Genomic DNA, 13,118 nt, shown 5'->3' with positions numbered 1-13,118 from the left:
CAAAATACAGCATGGGCAATTTAGTGATGTTCATGTATACGAAGCCCTGGAACCATGGAATGGGCTATTAACTGTTTCCACTGAAGACTGGAAGTATTTGAAACTTCTTGTTACAAACAAATATCATTAATTCATCCAAAGACCCAGCACAGAAGTCAGTGGACACCTAAACGCTAGTTGAAGCACAGTATTACTTGATTTTTCTACAAAAATATTTTTCATATATATATACACAAAATTGGCCTGTAAAGTTGGGCACAGAATATCCTTCCAAGTTTTTCCATCTTTTCTTTATAACAGCCTTTTAAATGTCAGATTGCACTTTTTAAAGTATTTCTTATTTCATATCCTTCACTCATGCAAAGCTGGTTTCTCCAAGAACAGCAAAGGTTCTATAAATTAAAAAATAAGAATCATCACTGAACTATGAATACATTGGATATTTAGCTCTACCAACTATATTAACTATACCATCAGCACAGTTGGTAAATATGCAATGAAATTTCTCTTTTCCCATTTCTCATCATTCTAAAGAAACTATATAAATGTTGAGATGAAAGTAACTGCAGCAGTTGTCCAAACAGAAACAAATAAAAACAATAATTTGAAAAGTGAGATCCTATAGGAAAACACACCCATCTTGCAGCTCTTTACCTTAATAATTCAGTTTTGCCTACACCATCTATGCTTGTTTGCTTTCAGATAACATTGTATTATGTCACAAATGTTTAATTTTACAACATATCTAAAAAAGGTAAAAAGATTATTTAGTATTTCAGTTACTACAGGTAATCAGAAAGGGAAAGGCATCCTCAAAGCAGCAACACTATTTAAATGAAACTGCAGTGCAGGCAAAACAGACAAATCTCTCCATAAATCAGAACTAAACATTAGAGGTAAACTAGCAACAGTTTACTTGATTGTCTCACAAAATAGTTCAGCAAAATATTTTAGAAAAAAAGTCTTCATAGCCTCAGTATAATAATCAATAGCTAAACTTAACCACCAACACTGTTTAAGTTACCAAACAACGGAAGAGAAACTCTGCAAAAAGGACCTGGTCTTTCACTCTGACACAGCAAAGTCTCATTAGTGAAATTAAAGCAAAGTCCAAGACTGTTTTCAAGACAGCTTTGTTCCCTTAGCAACTGACATGACTGACAGGCAGTATACTGGTAAAAGTCTTACTTTACAAGGCAGCTTTATATTATTATCTTGACTTAACCAGCAATTTAGAAAACTTAGCCATACTCGCCTGAAACACAGCCTGAAGTAACTTAATTAAAAGCCAAATGAAATATCAGCAGAGTGAATCCCAGAAAGTAGACTCCGAGAAGCACTTCAGGAGACCGTGAAACAGCAACACAGCTTAGTCATACCTTTCAAAAACTCCAGTTCTACAAACAGAACTCCAGTTTTATTTACCAAAAAATAGTCTTTAGGTACCATTTTCATAATAAAGACAATTTTCACCGTGCCCCAGATTCCCCTTCAAGTGCTTAACAACAAAAATCATTTACTTGGTAATTTCCCAATATAGCCTTACATCAAAATGTGGTTTAGGAAAGCTGTTTGTGAGAGTATGTCCTGCCTTAACATGGCATGTATCTATTAACACTCCAGTACACAGCCTGCTCCCAAGAATTTTGTTTCACATTATGCTAACCCCCAGGCTAATTTCCCCTACAGATGATTCTGACTTTCTCCTGGGCCAACTACTTGGTATCCTGACCATTTCCTAGGGTCAAATGCCAGAGGACTGCTGCTCACAGAAATCTCCTGTACATTTCCTGCATTCAGCTAAGTGAAAATTTCTTTAGAATTTACAATAGATACCAAGCAATTTAAATATCAGTGTTTACATAATCATGCACAGGTGGGGAGGAGGGAAGAAAAAAAAAAAAAGAAAGAAAAAAACACCCCTTAGAAAAGTGAACAGCATTTACACAAATAGCGAAAGACAGAGTTCCACTATTAATGAACTTTACTGCATATGCACGTTTGGATTGTTTGGAGCAGTAAATGCAAATATGTTGGAATTTATAAAAATACAAAGACACAAAAATAACAGGAGAACTGAGTAGCTATCAGTTTCAAAAGGTTAAACTAAATTCAATTACATCACCTGAATTTGTTGCCAGCTATGAAGATAAACACATGCAGTGGTCTGGCCACATAGAAAAAGAAGATATCTCTAGTTTTGTCTGACAGCTCTCTATAGCTTTTTATTCCATTTTTTGTTTTGTTGTTTGTTTTTTTTTTCCTTTGGTTGGTTGCAGGGGGAATGTGTCTAATCTTAACTAAGAGCCTGAAATAAATTGCTTATAGTTAATATCACACTAGTTTTAACAGTTCATCTCATATCTCAACCCTGAGTAACACATTTTGTTCTCCTGGGCATCATCCAGTAACTGTTTATGTTCGACAGGTGAAAATGCTTCTCTGGGAGCAAACTAAGAACTTTGCTTTAATTTTACATGTGACCCAATTTATAGGTCCTGCAGTTAAATATTTCAGCATTCCTACTGCAAGTTATTTCCTCTGGAAATCTACTGTAAAAATAGATAAACTGAATTTTAAAAAAATCCACTTTTGCTGTGTCAGCTTTTAAAAATCTACAGCTGTTGTGCCACAATTACAAAGGGAAACTGAGCAAACTATAAATAGATGTTTTATATTTTGTATTTTAAAGATATTGATTTTATTTATTTCCAGAAGAGGAAAGATAAGAGAGTAAGAGACAAATCTTGTAAAAGCAGATACAAACTTATCTACGTATGCCACTGATCAGTTCAATTGCATTTACCCATTGGAAGTAATTGTTGAAAAAATTGGTGGGGTAGCGCCTGTCTTAATTTCATGGGAACTTTCAAATTAACATCCTCTTATTACTTTACTGCCTTCTATCAAGTAGAAATTTCCATGATGTGACTGATGGGTCACAGATTACTCTATGCTACAAACCAGATGACTACTAAAAAAACACAACCATAATTCTTTGTCATCTTCAACATACAAAAGAAGAAAAGCAAAAGGGTAAGAGAGTCCAGAAGATACTAGTCTTGATTTATATAAAATTGTTTGTCTTTAGAAGAGGTCAAGACCTGAGAATACAGAATTGGTTCCACAGTGGTGTACTTGCTTCCACAGAGCTTGATGCTACTGCTTTTAACCAAACATAACCTGACAAAATTCTTTAATAAGCAGAATTGTAGAAGAATCTTTTTTAAACATGACATTTTGATTAAACCTCTATCAGAAGCCTCCTCTTACGACTGATCAGAGAGACGCTAAGATTTCTCCTTATCAAAGACTAGTTGATAAAGATTTCAGTCACAATTATAGCTTTCAACATACTACATAGCTTTCAGATCACAGTAAGATAAAAATGATCTCAAATTTTATTCAGGAGATAGGAAAGCATTGCTATAATAACACTATTAGGCACTTAAAGCACGTAACCAAAACTACCCCAGAGTTCTCAACAGTGAATGGTTCAGTTTTCTACTGGAAATATCTGTATTTTTCCTCCTTAATGAACACTGCATTAACACAGTCTTTCAGAGTATGCCATTGCTTTCTCCCTCCACTTATTTAGATTAGCAGGAATTATATTTACAGTATATTTTCTACAGCTTGTGAATGCTCTCCTACAGTATTAGAAGCTCTCAGTAGAGGTTTCATCCAGGGCTTTTTAGAGTTTGTGGAAATAGTCACCCAATCAGACACTATAAAGCATAAAGATTATTCTAATGGGAGATATACTGAAAGGCAAGATCTGTGGGAGAAAAGAAAGGTAGGGATTAACAGCTGATTAAAAAAACCCACAAAAACAATGAAACCACAAACAAAAAAATCCTCAGAGATAATTTAACTATTCAAGTACAACTAACTGCCACAGACCCCTTATTTTTCCTCAGTTTATTTTCTTCTGAAGATACTAAATGCTGATACACTTACAAATAAAAGGAAAACACATTAGTGAAAATCACTGCATGTTTTTTTACTTTACCTGAAATCACATCTCTCAAACTGTTTACCGAACTGCACAAAATGCTCTAGTATATGTAGCAGGGTATTGAATGTCTGGATATCATCATTTGCAATTTTCCTTAAGCAAAACAAAACCAACACAAGAAAAGCATCCCATGTCACTGGTTTCACTGATGCCCACCCACTAAGCTGGTTGCAAATTCTCTCAATTCAGAGGGCTGAAGATGTACTTCCAACCTCCTCCCAGATCAGTCTCGGTGCTAATACAGAGGAATTTTGCCCTTACTCTTCCTCTGCCCTTCAAAGATAGAACTGCAAATTCAAAATAGTTTGTATTCTTGTTCCTTTACAGTACTCTTCAAGAGGCAGAAGGAAACATATACACTTAGTAGTACTGTGACTGTCTTCCAAGACAAAAAAACTCTAACTAAGTTGGCAAAAGTATACCACAGCACGTTTTACTTTAAAAGTCTTTTAACTAATACTTCTTTCCTCCGGATATGTTCTGAAACTGACAGTGCCCATTTCCACCTGCACAAATTTCACGGCTTTTTTTTTTGGTATATCAATCTTATGAATATTTTCACAAACAGTGGGAAGTCACCAATATGAAAATTAAACTTATTTACTATGTTACAAATTAAATTTAGCAAATGAAAAAATATTTGGTTTTTAGTATAAAAAGCTTGAAAAAGTGGACAAACCCATCAAAAGCAATGGTTGCAGTTTTGCTTTGCAAGAGCCCTTTTAATAACAAAAGAGTCTTAACTAAAGAGCCATAAACAGAACTCACATTAACTGATGACCTGAATATGCATTTCCCCGGTAAATTAAAGTGTTCAACAAAATACACAACTGTGGAAGTAGTTTTTTCCAATAAACTAAGATTACTTTGTCAGGGTGGGGAGGAGAGGAGGAGGAGGGGAGCAGATGATATTGGTGTAGTGGGTGGTTCCAATCAGGGGCTAAATAGGATGCGAGAGAAATTTAACAGCACTGCTGGATATTTTTCATGTGTGATAGAAGAGAAAAAAAAAACCCAAACATGGCCACAGACTTCCCTGTTACCTTAAAATGATTGTGTTTTGTAACATCCAAAGCCATACCACTGTATAGAGCACATATGAAATGTGTAACAGCAATCTATTTTTAAGGTTTCTGCCAGATGGGTAAACACCTCTAACACACCCACTGATACTAATGAAAACCACCTTGGCCTCCTTCAGGAAGTCATTCAACACTTCACAGAAAAAAAATAGGAAGTTGTTGATAAACTGCTTGCAAGAACTACTTCCTGTAGGAAAAATAATTACAAGACTTGTTTGCTGGACAATCAGTTAACTTTTCCTCACATTACAAAATGTGGAGAGGTATTACACAAGCTCTGTAAGAATTAAATGCATGACAGTAAGTTAATACAAGAGTAATTCTAAAATTGAGTTAAACGTTATTTTTTTTTCTTTCTGGAAGTTGTCTGCTACTCCCATGGCATATTATCTTTTGCCTAGAGAGCCCTCTCCTATCTTTCTCTGTAGTTCACCGAAATGTCAACCAGCAGCTGGCTAACAGGAAGCGGTTAAAAAGCAATGCAATTGACATCACCACACAAACCAAGCACGTCCTTTTCACTGCAGCTTAAGAATGGGCTGAAGCAAACTGCACAGCTAGGCTGAGATGACTCAGACGTGACCACTTACTAACCAGGCAAGTTCTAACTCCCAAGTTCTATTTAAGTATCAGTTTCAGTAAAAAATAGTATTAGTTTTACCAGCTGCGTGTCTTAACTCACTGGCCAAAATCATTTTCACTAACGGAAAATTATACTCGAGAGTCCTACTCATAACAGCAAGATGAATGCTAATGAGTGGAATTTTGGCAAATCATATGTTGGGCATTCATACATAAAGGGGTCTATTTATCTAGATGACAGACTGATTTACAAGAGTTATTCTGGTTCAGACCTACACTACCATTCTAACTCTCTTTTAATATGTATGGATATATGTGCAGTGTGTATATAAAATATCTGGCCAAACAACTCTGTGCATGTACCTATGAGAGAATAGTATTTTCTGTCCCATACACACTACTTTCGTTTCTTTGTGCAAATTCCTATGCTTGCAGCGCTCGACCCACCGATTAGTGGAAGTGACTATATTCCAAACTGCATTAAGTATAGTACTCAATTTTCTATTACTCTGTTTGCTCTGTAGTATATTGTGGTAACTATAACCATAAGGCTTACTGACATCTGGAAAAAATCTAATACTGTTACCTATTTTGCAAAGATCTTTCTCAAGCCTGATTACCAGACTGTTCATAGAGTAGCTACAGAACAGAGCAAATGGAAACAAAGAGCATTGCAGCCAATCCAACAAAAAAGATGAATACTTGGAAGAGACACCCAAAATCTGCACATGGTAGAAGGAACCACTTTCAATGTGTTCAGCATCACGAATTTCAGTAATCACGGCTTTAGCTAATGTTTAAGGTGTAAACAGACAAGATTCAAGTTTTAATGGCCTCAGAGGTATGAGAGAACTTATCACTCAACACTGAAAAAACCTTCTGAAATACAAACTTGCTACTTCAAAATAATTCTTACATTTCCTTGGATTTCCTAAACATACAAAGCAAGTATTTTACTAGCACTTGAAATGTTTTTTTTACAAATCTTCATGAACTTCAATGAAGTTGGTGGATCTCACCTGTACACAGTATTAAACAACATTTTAGGAACAATAAATGTCTCTCAAGTGTGAACAGAGCCTTCAGAACTGTCCTCATTAGACTCTCCCATACCACAGCATCACCCAAGGAAAGCCAAAAGAAAACAGCCCATTAAGCTGTTTAAAATCTCCCAAGGTCAGCATGTGACCCAGCAGGGAGAGGTTCAAAAAGTACAGCCTTTATTTTTCTTCCTAACAACCTGGTTTGTTTCCACTCCTTTCCCCTTCAAGACACATCCTTCACAGCTAGCAGCTCTTTCAATCATTTACTTTGGATGTCTGCTTGAGAACAAACGATCTTGCTCATGCAGATGAGTTTGCCAGACTTGTGTGTACTTTCCAGTCTCAGGCTCTTTATTGTTCTTGCTGAAACCTGACCCTTTGAAATGGATACCAGGACACCAAGAAAGGATAAAAAAACTTTCAGAGAAAAAAAAAAAAAAAGGAAAAGATCTTTTGTGGTAATAATAAAATTGCAGAAAAAAATTCCAAGAACAAATTTTTCACTGACTTCCCCCCCGAATGGGCATAACTTGAAAAACTGCCTATAATAACAAGAAGCTATTTTGCAGCTCTTAAACTGTTCTATTTTCTTTAAAATTGACAGCATTAACAACTAAAAAAACCCCACCAAACCCACTTGTGACAGTAAAGCTTAAAAAACAAATATCTTTTTTTCCATGCCTCATAAGCTGCACTCCAAGAGCTCTCACTAGTACAGTCAAAATAAAGTTTTCTTTTCATTTCAAAACTCTGTGCTTTCCTCAAGGTGCAATGAGCTACAGTTCTCAAATGGCATAAACTTATACAGTTCCAAAAAAAAAAAATTTGTGCTCACCGAAGAGCTCACGTTCTACAATACTCTGATTTGTTAAACTTACGCCAAAGAAAATATCACACCTTCAAGATCTATAGTTAATGCTCATTCTCACATTCCTAATACAGAATACAGGCCGAAATAACATCAGGCAACTGCTGTAACCTCTTTTTCAGTTAAAAAGTGTTGCTAACTTCTCTATGTGGAAACACCATTGCTACAGGACCAAGAAACAGTTTTAAGAAGTTGTGAAAGTTCTATTTCCATTGTAGGCACTGTAAATATATTTTTGAAGCTACAAACTCAACTACTTCAGTCAAATGCACAGATTAATGACAATGTTTTAGCAAGAAAGGTAGGGATAAAGATGTTTTTCTTGGCTGAAGGAAGTTTTACATAAATAACACACAGCGCTGCCGCTCCCCTCTCCCAGCACTGAAAATTACATATAATGGGTTATTTAGAGACTTGTAGTTAAATAAAATGTTCAAAATATAGTCAAATTATTTGAGGGACAATTATATGTCATGGTCAGCACACTTTCAGAAAGAAGGACAAGCTCCTGCTGTTCTAGAAAACTACACTGCATAAAAGAAAATGCTCCCTGACGGATTAGGTGTCAGATGGCTGGCATGTGTAACCTCTCTTCAGTTATAGAAAAGGTGATACTAATTTCACCGTGTGAAAAAGCTACAGCTGTAAGAACAAGAAACAATGTTAGGAGTTCTGCAATTTCCCTTTCACCGCAGGGAATGTAGATGAGTTAAGTGTTACAGACCAAAATACTTCAAACACGTACATTAATTTCCTTATGAGTAGAGAGTAGGTAAAAATATGTTGATTGCACACTTACACAGTTGTCCTTATTCAAAAAAAATAAGAAGCCCTGATAGTCTCATTAGAGTAATTTCTGAAGTTACTCTATATTTTTACAACTGTATCACAAACATGAGGTAAAACGTATTTTGCACGAGAACTGTGGCAAGATTCAGCAAACCAAAAAGTCTCATTGGTTAAAAATCACTATGTGCATTTAACTGTTTTTTAGTATTCCATACGATGGATAACGTTCTTCAGCTAACACTAAGATAGGATAAATATTCACAGAGTATCATATAGTTTACAGAAACAGCAGAGAGTTGATATGAGAGAAATACTGAAGTGGTAGGATCTCCTACTTAAAACTAGGAACATGGTTTTAATTTATATATTTTGAACATAAGCATATATTAAGCACAGCGAAATTTACTAAAATTCAAAGAATGTAAACAAAAAATTTTAAAAAAAACCAAAAACAATAAAAGCCACCAAAGACAAAGTTAACTGAAAACAAGTTTTACTTACTTAAGAAAGTATCTCTGTCCAGATGGTGTCTTAGCCATCTCCCAACCCGGTGGCAAAGGTACATCATCAGGGATCTCAAATGAAGACTGGCGGAGATGTTGAGATGATGAGGCTCCAGGACCAGTCACTACTCCAGAGGGTGTAAGTGTCCCTGGAGAAACAGCTCCCAGCTGCAGCGATGCTGGAGAGGAATGAGCTCGGACATGCTGTGGGGTCAGGGCTCCTGCTGTCCCTGCATCAGTGCTGGCCTGCCAGGAGTGAAATTATTCCCATTAAGACTTTTACATTTCATCAGAAATGCATCTGTCAGAAGACATTTCACTTTAAATGGACCTTTCAAAAATAAATTATTAAGCTAGTAATTCTAAAGTTGGGTTTTTTTCAGTTTGCCAGTTGTTGCTGCTTAAGTGGGCCACCAAGTAGGCTGGTTAATTAGCATCACAAATGCTCTTGTTTAAGTCAAGAAATATTAACTATAAATATGTGCCAAATGCCTTTAGTTTTATTTTGAAAATCAAGATTCTTACTCCTTGGTGCAGGGTTAGGAAAAACTCTGCTTGCAGTCAGCAGACCTCACACAGCACATTGTAGATACTTCATTTACCAGACTGCACTCACTCATTACCATTGCACTCACTTTCTGCTGAAGGAGTTAATTTGACACTTCTTTTGAAATGGGGGTGTGGGAGAGCAAGGACACCCACACATACACCCTCTGCAGGGGTTTAAAAGATTACATAAGGGAAAATGAAATAAAGAAATGTCGACTGGACTGACAGCAATGACTGTCAATGGAAGAGGGACTTCTGAACTCAATCACCAGAAAAAAAACCCTATACAAGAAGGCTGAACCCAAAATTTCCTAACTAGCACACAAATCACATCTTTAAGGGTATTGGGAGCTTATAAAGAGTCTGCCCGTGCCTTTACCCAAAGCAAAGCTTCACTAAACTGTTTAACCAGTCAATCAGAAATGACTCACAAAATCATTCAGAGTTACCATTCATAAGTACACAGAACTTCCTTGCCAGTAGTAAATGTGTATCCATTGTGAAACTGAAAAAGCAGCTCTGAAAACTGCAATAAAGTAATACTGACTACTAAAACTATACAGTTGCCAATTAATCATTTTTAGCAGATACACTAGATCATGGACACCTATAATAAGATGTGCTAGCCCTTGCCCCACATCTCTAAACATGGTATTGCACCACACGAGGCCCCACTCAGAGACTCACAGAGACTGACAATTCTGTTTCACTACATCTGTATGCAACTATATGCTAAGTTTCATATATTAAATTGGAAACAAATTAGTGTGCATTTAAACAAAACATGCAAGTTGCAAATGAACTGGATTTGAGGCATTTTAATTCTTGAGAAATGGGGAAGAACTACAGAAACTTAAAAATTACAGAAACTTAACCCTTTTCTGTTGAACAGATTTTTTTTTTCTTTTTCTGGCACAACTAAACAAAAAGCAAAAACTACACCAGTCCTATTTTAAAAGGCAGTCCACAATAAAGCAAAAGATTCTCTGGCTTTAGCTGGATTTCAACCTTATGTTTTAGGAACCACCAATTGGTAAAAGGAACAGTGACGCAACTAAATACCCATTATAGATGAAGAGTGACAAAGACAAGCAAGATAAGGCTAAGCTTAAAAGTACAAGTTGTATGAATGCCACACAGGTTAAGTACGTTTCAAAAGTGATAGCTATTTAACTACGGCTACTGTATTTAACAGCCCCAAGCACTAGCTTGAATGTATACCAGTTCACATTTATGCACAATGGAACTGAGATAACGCTTGCATAGCTTAGAAAAAAAAAACCCTGTATGTAATAACCTACCCCTCGATGGGTTTCAGTGTATTATTAAAGGTCTGCAACTCAGAAGCAAGCAAAACTACAGAAGCAACTCAGCCCCTCCCCTTTCTATTTTCTTTTCAGTCTTGCAATATGAAGGCCAGGCTGATTTTTGGAGTGTTTGGAAAATGAATTAACTCCTAGGCTGAGAGAGTATGTGCCAAGGTTCAGCCTGGAGTGAACTTCTGAAGCCAAGTTATAAATCCTTCAAATCAGAAGTTTAATAATGGAAATGTTGACAGACCCTTAACAACAAGAGTACCAGGCACCAGTACACAGAGCAAGTTTCACTCCTACTGGCTACACAGATAATACAGTTAACAATAGCCAATAATAAAACCTACTTTATAGCTTAGCAACAAAGTTCATTACTTAATAAAACAGTCGAGTAGGCAACAGCCTCCTTCCAAAAAGTCAGTAACAGCAGCCTAAACATTAACTTCCAATCGTACTCGCACCAGCACTGAGGTCTTGGCACAAGTCACTCGCTTAAAGGACCAAACTTCCCGGCGGCCGAGAGCCGGCGCTGCCCGCGCCCCCGGCCCCTCCCCCGGCCATGCCCAGCACTCCCCCCCGGGCCGGCACCGCCGAGGCCCCGGCAGCCCCCGGCCCTGCCCCGTGTTCCCCTGGGCCGGCACGGCTGAGAGCCCAGTACGGCCCCCGGCTCTGTCCCGGCCCCAGGACTACCCCTCCCAAAGCGCCCCTGCGCAGGGTGCGGGGCGGTGAACGCGGCGGACCCTCGACGCCGTCAGACCTAAGGGCGGCTCAGAAATTCATTTATTAAGTAAATGCGTGTGTGTGTGTGGAGAGGGGGCGTTCAATCCGACTCGACCCAGCACCGCGATGAAATGGTGGATGAGCTACATCCACATTGTTTGGTGGAGTGAGGGGCAGTTCAGCACTTCATTATCCCCCCTCAAGAGACAGACAGGAGGATTAGACGCGGCCGGGAAATCCTCCCTGTCTCCGGAAAAAGAGTGTTTTCCCGTCAGTTTTAGGGACTCCCGAAGCAGTTTTAGGGGCTCCCGCCGCGGCGAGGTCGAGAAAGCGGCCGCAGGTCTCGCCAGGGAGCGGATGTGGAGTCCGAGGACCCGCCGGAGACAGGGTCGGGGCTACGGGCCGCCCTCCCGCCGCGGCGCCGACTCCCGTCAGCGCCCTGAGGCGGGCGAGGAGAGGGGCTGCGCGGCACCCCCGCCCCGGGGAACAGCAAATAACGGGGGGCGGGTGAGGAGGGCGAGGGCGGCCTCCCCCGCCTCACAGAGCAGGACGAAAGGTGGCGAGCGCCCCGGCAGCCCCAGACGGGCGCCCCCCGCTTCAGCTCCGCGGAGGGCGGATTCCCGCCCCGGCCCCCTCCCCCACACACCTCCCTCGGGAGGAGCCCGGCGGCGGGGAGGGAGAGAGAACGCACGGCCGGGCCATCCCCCGCCTCCCTCCCTCCCTCCCTCCATCCCGCCCGCGACGCGGCCGCCCCCTCCCCCTCACCTGGCGGGAGTGGGCCTTGGGCTCGGGCGGCTTGAAGAAGGAGTCGGGCAGCTTCCGCAGCCGCATGGGCAGCGTGTGCGGCACATTGGCGCCCTTGGGGTTCATCACGGCGTTGAACAGCGCCTCCAAGTCGGTCTCCGAATCGCCCCGCACATGGACGATCTGGTGCCCCGCCGGAGGGGGCCCCGCGCCCGGGGGCTGCGCCGCGCCGGCCGGGGCCCCCGACACCGCGCTCGGGGGCTGCGGTGGCGGCTGCTGCGAGGCCGGGGGCTGCGCTGCCTGCGGCGGTTGCTGCGGTTGAGGCTGCCCAGGATCCATGGCGCTCCGTCGGAACCCCCCGGCGCTTCCCTGGCGGGGCTCGGCGGCTCAGAGCCCGGATTCCCAGCCCTGCATGCCCCGCTCCCCGGGCCGTGGCTCGTCCTGTTCGTCGCCCGGTGCTCCTCACCCCTCGGCAGAGGAAACCGACCCGGCCGCAGCAACTGGCAAAACAACTCTTGCCCGTGCGGCGCTTCCCTGAGCCCGGCCCAGCCCGGCCGGCGCCTCTGTCCCGGCGGCGGAAACTAACTCACACAACACACCAAACAAAAGTTCGGAGTTACGCCCGCCCGAATCACTCTCCACCACCGAGCTCCGCCCCTCCTGAGCCCGCCCGCACCGTATCTGACCGCGGCAGCCTGTGCCGCGCAGTCCTCCTGTGCGCGCCCGCCCGTACCGTCTCTTGCTCCGGGGGGGGGACGGCCGCCGGGGGCCACTGCCCGCCCGCCCCTAGACCCCCAACGGCGCGTGGCCCGCTGCCGCCTCACGCTCGGGCTCGCCCGCAACCCACCGCCCCTCCTTGCCGGGCCTGCCCGCACCTCTGCCGGCTGTCGCCCGCCCGCTCGCCGCT

General features: G+C 41.4%; 1 protein-coding gene across 8 annotated transcripts in view; it reads right to left on the bottom strand.

Annotated features, from left to right (window-relative positions):
- The window catches only part of YAP1 (Yes1 associated transcriptional regulator), a 95,112-nt gene extending 82,266 nt beyond the window's left edge, over positions 1 to 12,846 (bottom strand). For 3 of the 8 annotated variants that reach the window (XM_061991686.1, XM_061991687.1, XM_061991732.1), the window contains exons 1-2: positions 12,233 to 12,844; positions 8,884 to 9,131 (exon numbers count right to left, since the gene is read on the bottom strand). In XM_061991686.1, coding sequence (XP_061847670.1) covers positions 8,884 to 9,131; positions 12,233 to 12,550 — 566 coding nt within the window. In that variant the 5' untranslated portion in view covers positions 12,551 to 12,844. Of the gene's footprint in view, positions 1 to 8,883; positions 9,132 to 12,232 lie in introns of all 8 variants that reach the window. The other 5 variants (XM_061991704.1, XM_061991714.1, XM_061991724.1 and 2 more) reach the window with 4 other exon arrangements.
- Positions 12,847 to 13,118: the final 272 nt, after the last annotated feature.

This window comes from Colius striatus, chromosome 1 (genome assembly GCF_028858725.1).
Source record: "Colius striatus isolate bColStr4 chromosome 1, bColStr4.1.hap1, whole genome shotgun sequence".
Classification (NCBI taxonomy): Eukaryota; Metazoa; Chordata; class Aves; order Coliiformes; family Coliidae; genus Colius; species Colius striatus.
Note: the sequence above shows the minus strand (reverse complement) of the source record. Positions and strands in the feature narration are given on the sequence as shown.